The sequence below is a fragment of the Amborella trichopoda genome, chromosome 13 (assembly GCF_054954075.1).
Source record: "Amborella trichopoda isolate Santa Cruz 75 chromosome 13, AtrichopodaSantaCruz75HAP2 v2.0, whole genome shotgun sequence".
NCBI classification, from domain to species: Eukaryota; Viridiplantae; Streptophyta; class Magnoliopsida; order Amborellales; family Amborellaceae; genus Amborella; species Amborella trichopoda.
The window spans coordinates 23,797,481-23,820,000 of record NC_142348.1 but is presented as its reverse complement, the minus strand read 5'-3'; the positions used below and the strand labels follow the sequence as shown (position 1 = coordinate 23,820,000).

Here is a 22,520-nt window from a genome sequence, read left to right as displayed (position 1 = left end):
TATGAAAAACACTTGAACCCATTTTAGGTTAGAACAAGTTTTAGAAGAAGAAAGTAACCCTTACGTACAGAATAAAAAATAAATCCTAATAGTCATGCCTCTGTTACTAGGCCATGGAACATAGATTCTTTAAAAATACGGAAAAACAAAGAATAAATGGCCATGGAAGAAATCGTGAGGCCACAAAATAAAACAACTGAGCCAATGAAAACCTAAAACTGATTAAGGAAATTTTCCTGAAAATACATCAGACAGAGAAGAAAATAACACGAAGTATTTCTAAGATTTCTAACAGAATATTTTAAGAGAAACTGATCATTAATCAATTTTGTGAAAATTTCACAGAATCAGTTGCAATGAACCTCTGAGTCAAAAACTCAAATTTCAGAGAATTCACAATAGAATATAAAAATTTCCTGTGCGTCAAACAAATTTCCTTCCTGATGAAAAAACAAACTAGATTCTACATGAGCAAGCAGCTAATATTTCAGAGAATTCACCATAAAATAAAGGAACCGTAAATCGATCTATTACCTCTGATCAGGGGCACTACATTCCCGGTTGTTGCCATCTCCTCTTCCAACCTTTGCCAAAAAACAACAGCTCCAAACCTCAAATTTCAGAGAATTCACACTAGAATATAAAAATTTCCTGTAAGTCCAAAAAAATTCCTTCCTGATGAAAAAAACAAACTAGATTCTACACGAGCAAGCAGCTAAAATTTCAGATAATTCACCACAAAATAAATAAACCCTAAAACGATCTATTACCTCTGATTAGGGGCACTACATTCCTGGTTGTTGCCATCTCCTCTTCCAAATTTTGCCAAAAAACGACAGCTCCAAGACCGGATATAACAGAAGAAAATAAAAAAAGGACATGGATTCAAAAATTAGGGTTTCTGCTACTGTGAGAAGAGTGAACTAAGAGGAGAGCAAGGAAAACCCAGTCCTATCTCTCCCTCAACCACTAACCCTTCTTCTCTCTATTATTCTGCCTCCTATCTTCTTCGTCTCTCTTCTTCCCTCTATTCTTCTGCCTCTTCTCTTTTATTTCTCTCTCTTCTTCTCTTTTTCTCTCTCTAAACTCGTTAAGTTTGGTTTTCAAATGGCATTGTTCTTGTCTGGTCGAGATATATAAAGGCACCGCTATCAACGGTCATTTGTTTGTGACGGTTGGATTCGTTTTTTCCATTGGTTGGGACATTGGATTCTGCCGAAACACATCCAACGGTTGGCAACTTCTTGCAAAATTCTCTCTCTCGCCCTCCCTCTCTCTAGGTAACATTGGCTGGCATATATAGTAAGACCCAGTTTCTACGCGGCAAATAGAAATACGGGCCTGTTGATGAATCTATTTTTCAGATGGATTTTAAGACTTAAATAAATAAATTTTAAAAATTAAAATTAATAAATCTAATAAGAAAATATTTAGACCGTTAGTTTGTATTATTTTATATTTATCTTTAAAATGGATGCTTTACACGTTCTGAACCGCATATGTAGAAATGTTGTCCAATCCATATGAAACAATTTTCCACATGTTATTTATGGAGACGTAGTAATTAGAAAGGGAAAGGGTTTCTACGAGTCATGGGACTCATAGGGACTCATATATAGAGATGAGTCATCTCTTAAAAATTCATTTTTGAGATAAATTTTAGACCTAATTTTTAAGGAATATATAACCTTTAACATGGATATCATGAATTTATTAGAAAAACAAATTTTAAAAGCTGAAACAGATAATTTTACGAATGAAATATTTAGACCATTGGTTATAACTTTTTTCGAGAGAAACTACCCATATGAATCCATCTTTAAGATAGATGTTTTATGCCTCTGGGAATACAAATTTAAGAATTTGTCCCCTGGTGCATACAACAAGTTTCCAATCTGAAGATGGTGATACCTCAAACAAAAATAAATTTGAGAAAAAGAAAAAAGAATTGAAATCTGGAAACGATGCGGTCCCTTCCACATACACATAGAAGGGACCTACAACGGTACCCCTGTAGGTGTACAACATACTTGAATTTCCTGGAGTACAAGACTGATTTATTTGATATAAATTTCAGGAGAAAAAAAATGAGTTCCTTCGCCTAAATTTCACAATCAAAAGTGAATTAAGTTGAAAGTTCATTTCTTTGATATAAATTTCAAGAGAAAAAAATGAGTTCTTTCGCCTAGATTTCACAATCAAAAGTGGACTAAGTTAAAAGCTTAAATTATATCTTAGCTCGTTTTCCCTTAAGAGTCAAACTATTTTTTTTGTTAATTCAGATGTAGAGTGGTTCTCATACTTCTAAGCATATTGCTTTATTGTTGGTTGGTCCTTTTTGTTCCCCGTCTAATGACCTTTTTGATTTGAGCAACTAGGTTGGTAGAGCATGATAGCTTTCTTATGATCCACCGGTTAAGAAGTTTGGATTTATCTTTTGTCATAATGATGAGTTAGAAGTTAAAAGAGTTCTTAAGCAAAGTCATTGGAGAGTAATCCATTTTTTCACCTACAAAAAAGTGTTTGCTTAAGTTTAATAGTAATTTTTTGTAACTACATCTCTGAGGGAAGAAGACGCAATCCGTTTGGCTAAGTGTTTGCGTAAGTTTAATAGTAATTTTTTGTGGACATTTTCTAGCTTCTTGAATACCATGGCACCGAAAAAACTCCTACCATTTAGACTGGTTGTTAAGAAGGGAACCCTTCAACAGAGCAGTAGAGACCGCCTCTTATTAATCTTGATCATGAAGAAGAAATGCAAACAGAGAATCCTAGTAATGCTATTGTGGACCCTCAACAAGTTCAAACTATGGTGGCGATGGATGGTTCTATTGAGGAAGCATTGATGATTCCCCCGTTAAATGTTTTCCCAGCTGAGAACCTAGAATTGATTTCTTTTAAGGATGACAAGTTTTCTCATCTGATGGTGATGAACATGAGGATTTTGAAAGTATCCTTGGGGACATGGGAGTGACTTTCATTGCTCTAAATAGACAGGTTGCAGATACTTTATGAGGAAAGGTCTAGAGGGCCAAGGAGGAAGAAGAAGTAAGGTGGGAGACAGGTCATCGAGACTCCTGCTGAGAAGACAAAAGCTGGGGGGAAAAGGGATTGCCAAGATTGTTGCCAAGCCTACAAGATCATCACCTAGCCTTGCACCTCGAAAAATGGATCAAGGTGGTGGTGGTTTGATCATTCTAAGTGATGACAGTGTAATGGAACCCGTAGAATCATGTACGTCCATATCCGCTGGGAAGGTGAGGAGCTTGTCGAAAATGGAGCTACTTATGCACCAAAATGAAGCTAATAAGTTGGAATGTTCGGGGCCTCGGTGAGTCGAGTCATAAGAAGGAGGTAAAGCTTCTTGTCCATAAATATAAGTTGATGTTTTGTTATTGCATGAAACTAAATTACCAAACCCGTCTCTTTTTATTGTTAAGGAGATTTGGATTTTGGGTTTGTTATTTTTTGTGGGGTGGATTATGTCGGTGCCTGTGGGGGTTTATGGATTGTGTGGGATCCTAATGTTTCATGTTGTCCTAACATCATTACAAATACTTGTTTTGTGGGAGTTATTTTATAAGGTCATTTTTCTTCTTATATGCGGTTGTTGATCAATGCTTTTAGAAGTGTGAGGGTCGCCTCTAAGTCACTGATATACTTAGACTATATGCCTCATGTGATTATGTGTTGGATAGGGTTAAGAGAACTAAAAGGAAATAAGAACTCCAATATCTAAGTATAATAACCCTACATGGGAAGGTCATGACTCATAGGGAATGAGTCCATACTCTGATACGAGAACAACTTGTGGCATGTGCACTCACAATTGCGCAAGAAGCCACTCTTCTAAGTGTAATTATCCAACTAGGAAGAGCTAGTACACATGTGCAACGACCCTATATATTATTGTTTCTATGTCCCCAGGAGCGCACTTGTAATTCACTCACACCTAAAAGTATTGGAAAATTGATTGGGATGACATTGATAAACCATATTATGCGTCCTTACCAAAGCCTTTGGATTATAGGCTTGTTACGTCATTCCAAGTGAATGGACCATCATCCTGAACTAGCGCAGTGCAGTACTCTGATACTAAAATTTCAACCCATAGATCTCCTTTACCTCTTGTCCAATTTTGTTTTGATATCAAAATAAGTACTTTTTTTATATGAAAAATGATTTTGAGATTTTTAAGAAATTTTGGCAATTTTTAAAATTTTTTTGGAGCAAGAAAATGAGGTTTTTTAATTTATTTGGGGTATATTTCAATCAAGGAAAGCTAGTGGAGGCCACATGTACTATCCAAGTGGCTATAGGGTGACACAAGGCACCTCATGGGACCGACATGCCTCTAACATAAAACCCCCTTAGGTGTCTTTCCTTGGAATTTGTGTGTTTTATAATAAGGAGTTTTATATAGTTTAAATGAAAAATAGTTCTATTACTTAAGTGAGTAATTTTGTCACACGCTTTAGATGGCACTCATGTAGTTTTTTTTCACATGTGTCTAGGGTTGAGGATACATCATGAAATTTTGGCTTAGGCCCTAAGTCTTGGATGATAATCATAGTATAAATCACATTTTGGTGTGGCATCATCTATTGGCTAAGGTCAGGTGAAATTTTTGAAATGGCTTCATTTCCTTTTGAGCAAATATAGATATGGCCATTTGAGTTCTTTACGGTGTCTAGCCCACTTGATGCTCCATACTTAAGGTGATCCCCATAGCCTCTACTCTTTTATTTTAAGAGTATTTCTTCTGTCTTTTTATTACTGTAAATTTGTGATTACAATAAAAATTTTCTCCTTTTATGTTCGAGTGTTCGTGATCTTTGATTACCTTGTAAAACTATGCATCCACACCACGTAATGTGCATAGTCTAGTTTTCAATCTTGAATTTAGACACCACTTTCTCTACCATTTTGTTAATCTAATTTCTCTGAGAATTATATGAGATATTTCATGAATACTAGCAAGCATTTAGTGATTCTTTGAATGCCCCATCATAGTCATTTGATCCTAAAGCATTTCCCTTGTGAATCAATACTTGTTTTCTCTTGTCTATGGTCATATACTCCCATACATCATAAGATGTCTATGCTCATTGTTTTTATCAACATTATCATCAAAAGTACATTTATGTCTCTCATTTTGAAGCTAATAAAGTGGTTAATAATTGAGCATAAGCTTGCCGTCACATAAGTGAGACAAGCCCTTTGTATCACAGTCGTACGTGCTGTCATACATGGGACAAAATTAAGACCCTAAAAGGTTCGCTTATGTGATCTTGGCACAAAGGGTTTGACAATTGGCTTCCCCTTGATACTTTTCACTTATTTGTTGTAATTTTGATTTTTAAAATGTTTTGTGGTATGGAGAGTTGATCATGTAATGTTTGGAGTTGGTTTATATTGTTTAGAAAATTATATGTGCACAATGTTGTCAGATTCTCTTCGGAGTCGTCTTCGATTTGGTGAGAAAATGAAGCAATTCGGTGCTTTAGCCGATCGGGGGAAGACTTCAAATATTTTTAATTTAATAAATAAATTAGATATATATCTAAAATAAATAAAAATAATGAAAAAATAAAAATTTAAAAAAAATGAAAAAAGAAAAAATATTTTTATATAGATATTTCTTTGCTTAGGCCGAAGAGGCCAAGCTTCAGCAAAATCGGCTTGAATCATACCCAAATTTGATTGAAGCGGCCCAAATCTAACTGAAACGACAGTACCAAGCTTCGCTTCACTTCGGTCTGGTCGCTCTGAAAAATGTGCAACATTAATTTCAAATGTTTAAAAAAAACATCATGACTCCTAATGAACTACCAGAGAGCAAACACATTCGGGGTCAAATTCACCCATGTATTCCATATCATAGAAATACAGGCTTTACCTATCATATTGAGAGCGGAAGAGTTCCATAGGCTTGAACCTATGTTACAATTTACATCAGCCTGAAAGCTAGATTCGGGCCTTGAAGTCTATACATATGATTCTAGGAAAGGAAAATATACAAACACACATCAAATAAATCAATACCAAGGCCATCATGAGCCTATATACCTGACTTTATGCAGGGGTATTATATGGATGGTCTGCTCCTTTGATATCAAGCTTATCGTGAGTCTAAATTTAATAGCTTCTCTCTCTCTCTATCAGATTATTGCAATGTAGCAGCAACAACAGTAGTATCAATGGGCTGATCCTTAACTTACTGAAAAATACAATCACTCTCTTCTATCTCTCTCAATCGTGCAAATATCATCAAAGAGTGTTTATGTCTCAGTCTCTCACTGAGCTGAACTGATCCAATCCTGTCAATCCAATGAAATTGAAGTCCTTTCCTCATCAAGAATTGAGGTTTATATAATCCTTCAATCGTTGATAAGCATAAAAGCTTATCATGTTTATCCATTCGTTTATCACATGCCTTTATCTTTTATAATTGAGCCATAGACGATAACCATGTATCTTTGTTTGAATGTGAATGCTCTCATAAATGGCTTTGTTGATAACTACATGCTTGGTCAATGTTCATCTTATTTGACATTTGAATTCGAATTCGAAGCTCTAAGATTTCAGCAGGAACACCGTGTAAGAAAAATAAGGGATTTTGTTATTTGTATCCATCGTCGATTAAGTTGTTGCAGCCAAGTTCTACCATGTCTGCATATTTCTTCTACCGCTTCTTGGTGATGAACCTTTTGGTCATGAAATTTGGAGAGATTGTAGAGAACCCAGAGACGAACCCAATGATCCAAGTTTCACTTCAAATAGATTATATATGAGAGAGATATTGTTCAACAAAGTGGACCCTTTGCTGCTAGAAATTACGCCAGTAGGATTAGTGATTTGCGGGCTCAACCGCTCCTACCTCAAGAATTAATATAATGTTGCACCTTTTAATGGTGATAAAGCATTAAGTCAGGAATCTAATGGTCATGGGTCAGCATTAATTCAAGAATCTAATGGTCTTGGACCCATGACAAAACTCCTCGTATATAGAGAGAAACCTCAATTTTGATGACCGGAGGTCATCCTGGCTTTGACAGACAGCGTATAAGGCCCTTGATTGTCAATGAATACAGATGAGGAGTTAAACCATTTCTGAATACTGTGAAACTTTACGGTGAGTGATATAATGCCTCAATTATGAATCCTTGAAAGTCTCGACTTCATCCCAAACATAAAATTTGGGGTGTCGGTCAAGGCATATCTTGACCACTAAATGAATACGGGTGCTAGGGTTAAGTCAACTCCGAATGATGCCCATTTTGTATAATTCTTGGACTTAAAGGCATATGAAACCTCATGAATCACATTTGCAAGGATGCACCTCATTGTGATATCATATGATGAGGCTTTCCTTAGGCTCCATCCATCAAACACTTTATCCTTGGCCAACGATGGATTCAAAGAGACTTATCGCATCTCACCAAACTCCTCCAGTGTCATTCAGAGAGGTGTATATGGGCCATTGGATTGTATATGTATCTCATAATTTGTCTCAAATTGATATGATTTCATGGTCTCTTATCATCGATCATTAGTCACGATGCACATGTGTGACTGATGATGGATTAGGAAGCTTATCATTCTGTATCAAATTTATCATTCTGTATCGAATTATTTCACCTATCATATGGAGAGGCATATATGGGCCTTAGGAGCATATATATCTTAAAACTCTTCTCACGTTTGAGATGGTAAAGGTATCTTCTATCATCAATTGTTAGTCAAGGAGAACACTAGACCAACGTCAGATTGGATAGTGTCATACCACATCAAATTCCTTTAATATCTTATGAACACACATGTATGAACCTTAGGAGTATATGTATCCTAGAATTTGTCTCACATTGATATGGTTTGACTCCTCTCGTTATTATTAGTCATAAGTCATGATATATATGAGTTGACTGATGAACAATACTGTAAAGGCATCTTGGAGCCTTCATATGATGAGTCTGGGGAATATCATATCTTCATATCGTTGTATCATATCAGGGTTGTATCTTTGGAAATATCTTCACAGATCACGCTCAATATCTTATCGACTGTCCGTCAAGACATCTATCTGGCACCAGTTAAGCACTTGTTTTATAATTACACCTTCAATTCATTATGCGTCTAGTTAAAATGTACTTATTTTGTATGGTGACTAAAAACACAGCCAACAAAACCGCCCCAAATGTTACATGTGTGGGAGAATCCCAAAAGGTGTGTGACATCAGGTGATTTGGTGGTTTACCGACATCGATTATCCCTTTCATCATGGTCATGCATACATGCCTCGTTTTCCTCAAGAATTTCTTTAATCTAGGAGTCTTGAATTAATGGCGGAACATACTCATCAAATCGTCATTTCTCAACACATTATCATCAGTATCCCTTATTTCCAAGAGATCACTCCTTCGGCTTCCATGTGAGTGCCTATAAATATCGGTTAGCCATGAGAACTCTACTCACATCACATCATAAGTTCTCCAAACCCAAACTTCCCTCGTCAGCTATCCATCTCTCTAAATCCCGACCTTATTGCTGCTATTAAGGGTAGTAGGGATCATATAATAGACATTCCCCTAGCCGTTATGGCAGCAAAGGGTAATCGCAGCCAATCTTCCCACTTTTGGGTTGTTGGCATATCCTCATCTTCTTCAGAAGACTTTGAAGAAGGGGCCCATGAGGCAGCCTCAAAGGGAAGGCTTAAAAAAAACCCAACCCAAATCAAGCAACTCGCCTACAAGAGCTAGTGAAAAAGCTTTGACCTGTGACTAAACTCATATCATGAGCACTGATTGTCAGACAAAGCCTTAACATTAGTTGTCTGTCAAAGCTTTAGGATGAATATATTTGGAATAAGTCCAAGGTTGGACTTATGACCTAAGCCATATCATAAGCATTAGTCGTTGGTCAAAAACCTCTGACAAATATATCTGGAATCAATCCGAGGTTTAGACCTATGACTTGAGCCATACAAGGGGTATTAGTCGTCAATCAAAGCCAAAGACAATATATATATCTATATATATATATATATAAGAAATGAGTCTAAGGTCGGATCTTCGACTTAAGCCATATGGTGAGCAATTGTCATTGGTCATACTCTTAGACCAATATGTGAAGTGAGTCTAAGGTCGAACCTTCAACATCAGCTATAACAAGCATCAGGCATTGGTCAGAGTCTTAGACCAATATATGAGAAATGGATCTAAGGTTGAACCTTAGAATTAAGCCATGACAAACATCAATCATCCATCAAAACCTTAGGTAATATATGAGATATGAGCCTAAGGTCGAACCTTTGACTTAAACCATAATAGGCATGAGCCGTCGATTAGAGTTTTAGACCAATATATGAGAAATTGATCTAAGATCAAACCTTCGAATTAAGCCATGATAAGCACCAATCACTTGTCAGAGTCTTAGCCTAATAAATGAGAAATGCACCTAAGGTCGGACTTTCTACTTAAGCCATGACATGCATGAACTATCGGTCAATGAGTCTAAGGTCAAACCTTTGACTTAAGCCTTAACATGCATGAACTATTGGTCAAAATCTCAGACCAATATATGATAAATAAAACTAAGGTTGAGCCTTCAGCTTAAGCCATGATAGGCATCAGTCGTCAGTCGGAACCTTGGTAATATATGAGATACGAGTCTAAGGTCGAACCTTCAACTTAAGCCATAACAGGCATGAGCCATCGATTAGAGTCTTAGACCAACATATGAGAAATGGATATAAGATCGAACCTTCAACTTAAGCCATGACAAACATCAATGATCTGTCAGAGTCTTAACCCAATATATGAGAAATGTAAGGTCAGACTTTCGACTTAAAGTCATGACAGGCATCAGTAGTTGGTCAGAGCCTTAGACCAATATGAATGATATGTAGATGAGTTCCGATTAATTGAAACTCTTTTATCCTATTTTAGATGTCATGTGTCCCAAGAAATTCCTGAAGGAAGGAGATGATTGGTGGGAAAAGTGCACCAGAGTTGAATTAGCTCGTCATAGACCCGTATACCAAGCTGATGGCAATGTCAATGAATATCTAAGATGGCCCCTTTCTATCAATTATTTGATCGAACCTCTTGGCCTTGGCAAGTTTAGCAAGGATTATCATCCGGGTCTTCCTCCATAAAGCCTCCTTCTCCATTATGCGCATAAAATTGTCGTTGGAAATAGAATATTTCCTATATTTGCACATCTAACAAGGATAAGTTATATATATATATATATATATATATATATATATATATATGTGTGTGTGTGTGTGTGTGTGTGTGTGTGTGTAATATATACATATATATATTACACATATCCAACGATATATATATATATATATATATATATATGTGTGTGTGTGTGTGTGTGTGTGTGTGTGTGTGTGTGTGTGTGTGCATGTGTAATATATATATGTTTTAGATATATATGTGTAATATATGTATATATATGTGTAATATATATATGATTAATATATATATCGTTGGAGATGTGATATCTAAAACAAGGAAATTAATACCAAAGAAAAGAAAAAAAAAAAAGGAAAATATCTCCTTATCCCCTATTTTTAACTTTCATATCTCATGAGATCCAAGAAATGAAAATATTGCTTGTTAGCAAAATGCCTTCATCTTTTCTATTTTACAATCCCCTGGACCCCTTTAACCATAAAATTTTGACCCAAACAAACACTAAAATGACGTCCTATTTAAACTACATCACTCTCTCTCTAAAACTCAATCTCTCTCTCTTCGCTTCTCGACGAGTTTACCAGTCAAGGGGTTTAGCTTGAGCTCGAACACGAGCATACTTCTTATGTGTGAAAGAGAGATGGAGTTTGGGTTTTAGAGAGATGGAGTTTTAGAGAGAGAAAGGTGAAGTTTGAGTTTTAGGAAGAGAGATAGAGTTTTGAGAGTGAGAGAGAGAGACAGAGTTTGGGTTTTAGAGAGAAATGAAGTTTTGAGAGAGAGAGTCGATGATTTAAGCGAGAGATGGAGTTTTAGAGAGAGAAAGAGATAGAATCCTTTCATAAGTTATTGAGGCCAATAACACATGGTCAAAAGGGTTTAGGAGGTTGGAAGATAAAAAAGATGAAGTCATTTTGCTTACAAGTAATATTTTCAATTCTTGGGTCTAATGAGATATAAAAGTTAAAAATAGAAAATTAGAGGATATTATCCCCAAAAAAAAAAATACACTCTCTATGTGCCTAAAAAGAATAGAATCCCAAGATTGCACTGGAACCATCCAATTTTTGGAGGATATGATCTAGATGTTAAAGAACTCAAAATCTACAATTTTTTTATTTGAAAATAATTATAATTTGAAAATAATCATCTAATTATAATTAGATGGACTGCAAAATTTCAAATCAAATGCAAAAAAAATTCTTTAAAATAAATGTTTCACCCGATGGAGTAAATGTATAGTATGCTCCTGAACATACACAATGCAAGGAGAGAGAGAGAGAGAGAGAGAGAGAGAGAGAGAGTGTTGGCATGTGGGCCTTTAAAGAGTAGTTACTACATTACATTATTAGAAATAATCATCAACATTTAACCTCTATCGATGCAGAAAAAGCACTGGTTATAGTTGTGAAAATTAGATTTGCACAAAAATCAAGGGAAAAATGATTGGAGTTCGTTATGTCATGATAGTCAAGGCCCGTCAGTGAGATGTCTAGGGCTAGCAATGGATCGGGCCAGCCCATTGCCAGCCCAGCCCGGCATTGCCAAGACTGGGTCAAAGGGATATTGGCTCAAGCTAAGCTGGGTCACATAGACTATTTAAAAAAAAAAAAAGAAAAAAAAAACAGAAGTCTTTGAGGAGAAACATCAAGCCTGGCATGGTCTGGACCCGGTAGACTCGGCCCTTGAGCCACAGTGACCTGGTCCTCAGGCCATATTTTGTGGCTCGCAGCCTACATCTTTTGGAATCAGGCCGGACTGTGTGACCCATTGCCAACCCTCTTAGTTAACCGCTCGCCACAAAGAACCTTTAAGAATAGGGATTCTATACAATGAAACCATTAAACTTTAGTATACTGAGGTCACAATTACTTATAACCATCCGATGTAAAACTTAATAGCTTGAGGGTGTCACAAAGTTCGAAAAAATTTATGAACCTAGAGCTCGATCAATGAAATAAATATACCACCGAATTTTACATCTAATGGTCAAGATTATTTGTGACCACCATGTACCAAAGGTAAATGGTCTCATTGTATACTTTCCCTTGAAAATATAGTAGTTTTGCAAGTACATTCATTAAGAAGCCTTTGGTTACCAAAAACGCTAGATTTACGGTAGGAAAAGTGTTTCGTGCATCAGGGGACTCATGTCATATGCGCCCCCTTGATGCATCAAACATCCATCTCAAAAATATCATATTTTATTTTTAAAATTTATTCTTTTTTTAGATTCATATTCACCGTGATGGAGATTCTCAACTGCTAAACTTTTGGATCTAGAATCCATCTCGAAGATGAGATGGATTTTGGAGGGAGGACTTATATAAATAGATGAGTCGGGGGACCGTCATTTATGGTTTCACATACATACAGTTACTAAAATTCAATCCCCAAATGCCCATCACATTCCAAGAACCTGTTGAAAAGCTAAAAAACTTCTTGTCCTTAGACAAGTTTCAGTAGGGAATACCTTCTTTCAAGTATCATGCAATGGGTGTGGAATATTTTCCTTTGAGTATTGTACAATTGCTCCATCTTTAAAGTGAGATCAGAAAATAAATTCAGAAAAATGAATTCAGAAAATAATTATCAGATTAAATTATAATATACAATGTCATGGCTGATACATGAAGAGACAAATAAATAGATGGAAATGGACAGATGGATGGATTGATAGACATACAAATAGATAGATAGATAGATAGAGGGAGAAAAAGGGAGTATTGCAAATTAATTGTTATACACAGCAACTTCAAGTGAAGATCAGAGCAAATATTGAATGAATCTACAATCTCTTTTGGTTCTATTTCTTTCCTCCTACCTCTGCAACTCGTAAGGCAATGAAAGGTCGGTTCTTCTTCTTTTACACCAATCTCCTATTGGAATTCGACTTTTGATCCTTCAAGCTGATAATACATAGGCAAATTTATAGTGTTAACTAGTGCAAATGAAAACCTTTAATCAGGTAAACAAAGGAAAAATGACATTGTTGAGATGGATTTGCTAGAGAGAGAGAGAGAGAGAGAGAGAGAGAGAGAGATGTTTAGGACTCCTCAGATTAAACCACAAGAGAGCATTAAGTTTGATGATGCATATGATATTAGACACCGACAAGGTGGGGGGGTGGGGAGAGATATTTAAAACTTCAGAATAATACCGGCAGGGGGGAGGGGGGGGGGGGGGTGTTGGGGGTGGGGATAGATATAAAACTTCAGATTAATATGGTGGGGGGAGGTGGGGGGCTGGGGGAAAGCGACCATCCCTTGTTCTTCAGTGCTCTCAACTGGATTAGCATTTGAAAGTGATCTAGTAAGGATAGCTCCCTATCATGTCTAGATCACATCTTTCAAATGCCTTTTCCATTTCTCCATTGCTCAGACATTGCATCAGCTAGAGTTAGCACAACCATTGAAAAGTTCTTCAAGTTCAAAACAATTGGGATATTGGCATTGCTCACCCAAGTTGAAGAGCAAGATCCAACTTTATTTGAAGCTGAGTAAAGAGATCATGAAATCCAAGGCTGTAAAATAACTATTAGAACCCCTTTCCCATGTGTGTGCATGAAAGGTAACATGTAGATTTGTTGATTTTGCTTTTTTCTTCAGAGATGAGATTGGGTTCATTTGATCATTTAATTTTTTTAGTTATCTTTGGTAAATAAGTCTTTTTATGTTATAGAGAACTAAGGGATAGAGTTGGAATTTAATTTGAGAAGATGAAGGGCTAAGATTTAAGAGTGACTAGGGTTTCTTATGGGGAAAGTGACTTAAGGTTACTTTTATAAATATGTAAGAAGGAAAACAAAACTAGAAGTATTGAATTTTGGGTCTCATAAAAGATTTTTTTATGTTTTATTTTCCTTCTCTGATTTTCCTAAATCATGTTGTAATATGCAATGCACTCTCATGACTCATGTTATAAAAAAATCATACAATCTTCGAAGGAATATTCATCATGGGAAAACAATGGTATATACATGGTCAAGGGAAATTATGACATAACCCAATACATTGTAGAAATCCCCATTTACCCTCCACTAAAGCCATGGATAATGATGGAGGAACAGTGGCAACCACCCTCACGTGAGTGGCTCCATGTCAATCTCTATCACTGTCCATCACTTCAATGTATAAGGAAGATCCAACATGACCGGGGTTTTACCATACTGCAGTGGATTAGAATATACTTTGCCCATGGTAAAACAAATCTAACTAACTACATATTTATCAATCCATATAAACCCCAGAATGGGTCCTTTCACAACTTTATAGTGATTCAACTTAGCAACATATTTTAACAGGAATGTTCAACAAACCCCTTTTCTGCTCACCTCGTTATTTTCCGCTTGACCCTTCAGTGGCTGACAATGTAAGCTCTTGCGGAAATTGTCATGAACAGTATCAATGATCACAAAAGAGGAATGCTTTGCACGACGTAAGGTATCAAACTGTAAATGATTATCTACACAGAAGCCTAAGAAGGCTTGTGGTGTATAAAATATTTCACTTTGGAAAATACCATCATTGTCCTTGGTACTTGAAGGAGGATCATTCATCTCAACCTGCAAGGAGTTAATATGTGGTGTTAATATAGCCAAAAGCATAGCGATCAAAAAGCTAAATGAAGCTGTAAATATAATTTAGTAATAAAATGGAAATGGGTAAAGCAATGTCGATTGGATCATCAACCTCCATTGATGGGATGGAGAGTGATGGAGAGAAGTAAGGTTTCCATGTCAGTTCAAGTGAACCCAACACACACTCCATCATGGCCCATCTTTCAAAGTGGTCTGCAATGACCCAATGGACCATGATTTTTATATAGTCCACCATACTATACAGTCACATTTAAGAAATCTATAAAATATTAAAAGTTGAAATGCACATAAGATAATCCATGTATGATGAAATTTAGATGAGACTTCATGTCCAATTGCTCTACTTACAGGAGAAAAGGAATGCCTTCCCCTTCTGTTACAGGGAATTCGATTCTTGCAATCAACATTTTGTTCGGCCTCATAACAACTTCAAGATAAACAAAAAATTAGTTAACATTTCATCATTTAAAAGTTAAAAACTGCTTTTGATTCAAATAGATATTGCATCGCATACTGACCGAATTAAAAGGTGAAATTATAAGTTCTTTAAAATATCCACTTTAGTGCATTTTTGCAATTAAATTCTATGGCATTCATTCAGTTTACGAAAGCTTTTCTTTTTTGTTCTTAATAAAACATAGATGATATGATTTTCTAGAATCATGCGAGTTTATCTTAAGACCAACATTTGAAAGACATAAGTCACTTAGAAGGGTAAATTGTAAAAATTCATTCACTATATCAAAATAAGCACTTACTTCTCACAAAGATAAAAATTTTCACACAACATACAAACCCGGAGCTTCCTAGATAATTCAAATTCACCACAGTAATTGCATGCATGCTGCATGTGAACCACAATAAAATCCTCCCTCTTCTTACGAATGGAATCTCCAAGCTGGCAAAGGAAATACAGTGTAAATTAGCATTACATTCAATAAGATGAACAAACTAACAAAGAAAGAACCACACAAACTCTTAAAAGGTGGAAAGAATGTTAAAGATCTCAAGAAAATGGCAAGTTAACTAATTAATGATGTTATCTTTGTAAAAAAGTGGCATCTGAGGACAAATGTGGTTTTTTGATAAGTGGTCAAGAATGTTTAATATATAACAGTTCAAGTAGCAAAAAAAAAAAAGAATGGTTTTGAAAGATATAGCTAAAAGAAAATTGGTCCGTACTTTCTGTGTCAAGAGTGCTTCCTTTGCAGTATCATTTGCAACAATAGCTTGGGTTGAATATTTTGTAACCACTTTTGAATGTGGTCTTTTTCCACTCTTTTGTCATTTTTCACCATCTTCTTTATCAATATTAGCAATAATACAATCTGCCCTTCTAGAAAAGTAATCCCCATCAAAATATGGCACAAAAGTCAAGGTCACCTTTGCCTTCTTTTCACTAGTACACACAAAGAATTGATCATACATAAGTATGCTCCACTACAATATCTTCATCTGTAGCCTTTTGTATCGTATCAAGATACCTAAGAAACAAACAACTAGTTATACTCCAACTCATTATAAGTTCCCCTCTAAGACAAAGTACTTTAAACCTCAAAAATTGGCATTTCTTGTTAGCAAATTGGCATTTATAGTAATGATTGGATGCAGAAGAAAATAAGAATATACGGGCTCACACACGCACACATGCACCCACTGCAAGAAAGAGAGAGCTCACCACTGACGTAGTCTATCCAACTTTGGATATATTATATTTCCACACAGTCACACACACCCTCACACTCACACTCACACTCACACTCACACTCATAGATATATATTTTACACATATATGTGTGTTGTGTCCCCCAAAATGTTTCAACGGTACTTTGGTTAATTTTTGTTTCACGAATTATTATTTTTATATTTTTATTAGGTGGGCTCACTAAGATGTACACATGCTCCAATTTTCAGAGCATTCTGATTTGTAGAAAAAAAATGAAAAATGAAATACTACCAAACAATCGTGACTGTGCGATTAACTTTGGACGGTGATGAGGGTAGGCGAAATCACTGTTCATTTTCACCTATAAGCATTCGGAAGAATTTTTCTCATATCAATATATATATATATGTGTGTGTGTGTGTGGTATAAAAATTAGTGTACATATATGCTAATAATTGTATAAATATATAATAAGTGTTTACACGATCATGTACATCAATGTATATATATTAGTGCATTATATAAATGCAGTTATAAACTTTACTCGTACACACATATCAGTATATATACATCGTATATACACAGCCTTCACATACACATATGGATATATTTTTTACACACTTATAATTGTATATATAGCTTATAACTAATTTATTGTATGGTTATATGCATCAGTCTATATATATACACTGAAAGCAATGGTATGTATTGCTATACATCAATATATACAAAAATTGTTTTAATAACTGTATGTACATTAATATATATGGCCATATATACAATTATTATCAGTTTATATAGTACCCAGATTTGTATACTACATACACATACACACACACACACACACACACACACACACACACACACACACACACACACATATATATATATATATATATATATATATATATATACTAGACATTTATGCGTGTTGTGTATGAACTGATGTATGTATATTTACGATATGTATATATACTCATATGTTTTTTTGTATATATATATACTGATATGTGCACACACATGCACCTTTAGTTATTGATAAGTTCATACATACATTTCTATATTGATTGATATATATGACTATATTGACACTGATTATCATTTGATACAGTTATTAGTGTATATGTATATATGTGTAAAGTTTTTATATATACAGTAATATATAAGATCATGTATATACTTATTATCAGTGATATATACTGTTATTAGCGCAATTTGTGTACATATTGATGTATGCAATACATTAGTTATCAGTGATAGATACATATATGTTATGTATGTATACACTAATACATGCATTCTATATACATTGATATATATGACCATATAAACGATATGTATATACAGATATGTATATGTGTATACTGATGTATTTATGAGTGTATATATATGGCCATATAAACGATATATATGAGTAGTTTATATATGTCTATATAGTGTGTATATATATATGATATGTATATATGATATGTATATACTGATATATTTATGCATGTATATATAAACTTGTTATTAGTTAGATATACACTGATATGCACACGCACACGCAACCTTTCGCATTGATAGTGCATACATACATTTCTATATACATTGATATATAAGACCGTATAGACAAGTTTTATCAGTTTATACTGTTTTTAACGTATATGTACATTGATATGTATATACGCACACTCATATGTATATGTATAAAGGTTTTATATAAACATTAATGCATAAGACCACATATATACTAATTATCAGTGATATATACAGTTATTAGCACATGTTTTGTATGTATTGATGTACAACAATATATACCATTGTTTTTAATATAGATGCATGAACCATACAATACATTAGTTATTAGCAATCTATACAGTTATTAGTGTATAAAAACTACATTGATACGTGCGTGTGTGATATTTGTATATATACGTATGTGTGTTTGGGTAAAGTGCATAACTATATATATATATATATATATATATATATATATATATATATATATATATATATATATATATATATATATATATATATATATATATATATATATATAGTACACCAATATATACATTTCTATATACACTGATGTTTATGACCATATATATACACTTATTATTTGTTTATATAGTTGCTTGATCTCATTTACATACAATTATCAATGTATATATACACTGATATGTGTACGCACATGCACCCTAACGCGTTGATAAGTGCATATATATTGTGTATGTATACACTAATTAATACACGTATTTTATATATATTAGATGATATACGTGCACGTATCAACGTGTAAGGGTGCATGTGCGTGTACGTAGCAGTGTATATATACATTGATAATTGTATATAACTGATAGCAATCAATTGTATACATACACGCATAAACATATGAGTATATACATATCGTATATATACACACATCACCTCATACATAACACGCATATATGTGTAGTATATATATCTGTGAGTGTGAGTGTGAGTGTGAGTGTGAGTGTGTGTGTGTGAGTGTGAGTGTGAGTGTGAGTGTATGTTTGTGTGTGTAAGTGAGTGTCTGACGATTGTGTGAGTGTGTATAGTATATAAATCAGTGGACATATATGTTAATATATGTATAAATTGATAATAAGTGCATATATAGTCATATACTTCAATGTATATAGAAATGCATATTTTAGTGCAATGTATATATACAATTATGCATTTTACACAGACACACATATCAGTTTACACACATCGCCCATACACACATATCAGTTTACACACATTGTATATATACAGACATCACGCACACACACACACATAGCAATGTATTTTTTACACACTAATAACTGTATATATAGCAGATAACTAATGTATTGTGTTGTAATATGCATCAGTATAACTAATGTATAGCAAATAACTAATGTATTATATGATTATATATAGGGAAAAAAATGGTATATACTGCTTTGCATCAATACGTACAGAAATTATGCTGATCACTGTATATATCACTGATCATAAGTATATACATGGTCGTATACATTAGTTTAAATATATGTCATCTAGACATATGCACATGAGTGTGTGTATAAACATATCAGCGTATATATAAGCTAATAACTGTATAAACTAATGTATTATATGATCATATATATCATTGTAAATAAAAATGTATGTATGCACTATCAATGCGTAAGGGTGCATGTGCGCATGTATTTCAATGTATATATACATTAATAATTGTATATAACTGATAGCAAGCATACACACATGCATAAATATATCAATATATACATATCGTATATAAACACACATCAGTCTATACACAACACGCATATATGTGTAAAATATATTTATGTGATTGTGAGTGTGAGTGTGAGTGAGTGTGAGAGTGTGAGTGTGAGTGTGAGCGTGAGTGTTAGTATGAGTGTGTGTGTGTCTGTAGTATATAAATCAGTGTACACATACGTTAATAACTTTATAAACTGATAATAAGTGTATATATGGTCATATACCGCAATGTATAAAAAATTGTATATATTAGTGCACTATATATAGACAATTATTTACTTTACATACAAACATATCAATATATACACATCGTATAGATACAGACATCACACACGCACACACATATCATTATATTTTTTGTACACTAATAACGGTATATATAGCTGATAACTAATGTGTAGTACAATTATATACATCAGTATATATATATACACTGAAAGCAATGATATATATTGCTATATATCAATATGTACACAAATTGTGCTAATAATTGTATTTATCACTGATAATAAGTATATACATGGTTTTATACATTAGTCTATATATAAACCTTTTATACATATACATATGAGTGTGCGTATATATATATATTAATGTACATATACGCTAATAATCGTATAAACTGATAATAAATGTCTACATAGTCATATATATCAGTATGTTAAGAAATGTATGTATGCATTATCAATGCGTAAGAGTGCACGTGCTACGCATATCAGTGTATAAATAATTGATAGCAAGTTTATACATGCATGCATAAACGTATTAGTATATATATATCGTATATATCTATACACTGCATATATATAAACTGATAATAGGGGTCTATATGGTTAAATACATTAGTGTATATAGAATGCATGTATTAGTGTATACATATACAGTATATATGCACTTATCAACGCGTAATACTTGTGCATGCGCATGCTGGTGTATATAAACATTGATAATTGTATATAACTGATAGCAAGAAAACTATTTACATGCAAGCATAAACCTATTAGTATATACATATCGTATATATAGACATATCAGTCTATACACAAAATGCATATATGTATAATATATATATAAACATATCTGTGAGCATTAGTGTGAGTGTAAGTGTGAGTGTGTGTGGGTGAGTGTGAATGTGTGTGTGTGTGTGTGTGTGAGTGAATGTGTGTGTCAGTGTAAGAGTTTGTGTGAGTGTGAGTGTGAGTGTGAGTGTGAGTTTGAGTGAGTGTGTGTGTGTATGTAGTATATATATCAGTGTGAGTGTGTGTACAGTATATATATCAGTGTTCGTATACGTTAATAACTGTATAAACTGATAATACGTGTATATTTGGTCATATACATCGATGCAACTAGAAATGTATATATTAGTGCGTTGTATATATACAGTTATGCACTTTACACACACATATAAGGATAACACATCATATATATATATACATTCATCACGCACACACACACACACATAGCAATGTATTTTATACACACTAATAACTATATATATAGTTAATAACTAATGTATTGAAAGGTTATATGCATCAGTATATATATATACACTGAACACAATGGTATATATTGCTAGCCATCAATACATACACCAATTGTGCTAATAATTGTATATATCATTAATAATAAGTATATATGCAGTCTTATACATTAGTGTATATATAAACCGTTTGTTTATATGTATTTGAGTATGCGTATATACATATCAGTATCCATATACGCTAATAATTGTATGTGAATACAGAGTAAATCAAAATATATGAAATGAATAAGGGTGCATATGTATGAGCATATCAATGTATATATAAATGATAACAAGTTATACATACACGCATAACTATATCAATATATATATATATCATATATATATACACACTGTATATATATATAATCAACAAATGCGTATCTATATGATCATATATATCATTGTATATGGAATGCATCTATTAGTGTACACATACACAATATAGAAGCACTTATCAACGCGTAAAGGTGCACGTGCGTGTGTATACCAGTGTATATATACTTTGATAATTGTATAAAACTGACAACAAACAATTATAACATACACGCATAAACATATCAGTACATACATATCGTATATATACACACATAAGTTTATACACAACACACATATATGTGTAATATATATATTTATGAGTGTGAGTGTGAGTGTGAGTGTGTGTGTGACTGTGTGAATGTGAGTTTATGTGAGTGTAAGTGTAAGTGTGAGTGTGAGTGTGAGTGTGTGTGTTTGTGAGTGAGTGTGTTTGTGTGTCTGTGTGTGTGTGAGTCTGGGTGTGAGTGTGTGGGTGTGTGTGTGTATGTTTTAGTATATAAATTAGTATACATATACGTTAATAATTGTAAAAACTAATAATAAGTGTATATATGGTCATATAAATCAATGTATATAGAAATGTATACATTAGTTTACGGTTTACATACAGTTATGCCCTTTATACATATACGCATATCAGTATATACACATCGTATATATACAGACACCACGTACACACACACATATCAATATATTTTTCCACATTAATAACTGTATATATAGTTGATAACTAATGTATTGTATGGTTATATGCATCAATATATATATATATATACACACACACACACTAATAGCAAATTTATACATATATGCATAAACATATCAGCATATACATATCGTATATATAGACATTGTAGATATATATATATAAATTGTTAATAAGGATCTATATGGTCATATATATCAGTGTATATAGAATGCACGTATTACTGTAAACATACACAA

At 33.8% G+C, this 22,520-nt stretch overlaps 1 protein-coding gene and 1 long non-coding RNA gene across 9 annotated transcripts in view; both read right to left on the bottom strand.

Annotated features, from left to right (window-relative positions):
* LOC148779110 (uncharacterized) overlaps nt 1-1,104 on the bottom strand; it is a 43,563-nt gene extending 42,459 nt beyond the window's left edge. For 3 of the 8 annotated variants that reach the window (XR_016047664.1, XR_016047663.1, XR_016047668.1), the window contains exons 1-2: nt 771-1,104; nt 1-584 (exon numbers count right to left, since the gene is read on the bottom strand). The exon at nt 1-584 is cut by the window's left edge. This is a non-coding gene — a long non-coding RNA (uncharacterized LOC148779110). Of the gene's footprint in view, nt 652-770 lie in introns of all 8 variants that reach the window. The other 5 variants (XR_016047669.1, XR_016047667.1, XR_016047670.1 and 2 more) reach the window with 3 other exon arrangements.
* Nucleotides 1,105-12,774: 11,670 nt separating this feature from the next.
* Nucleotides 12,775-15,768, bottom strand: LOC148779109 (histone acetyltransferase HAC12-like). The gene is made up of 4 exons (XM_088855978.1): nt 15,564-15,768; nt 15,154-15,232; nt 14,539-14,769; nt 12,775-13,114 (listed from the first exon to the last, which is right to left on the bottom strand). Exons 1-4 carry the CDS (start codon nt 15,653-15,655, stop codon nt 13,085-13,087), a joined length of 432 nt encoding a protein of 143 aa, XP_088712104.1. The 5' UTR covers nt 15,656-15,768; the 3' UTR covers nt 12,775-13,084.
* Between the last annotated feature and the right edge of the window lie 6,752 nt (nt 15,769-22,520).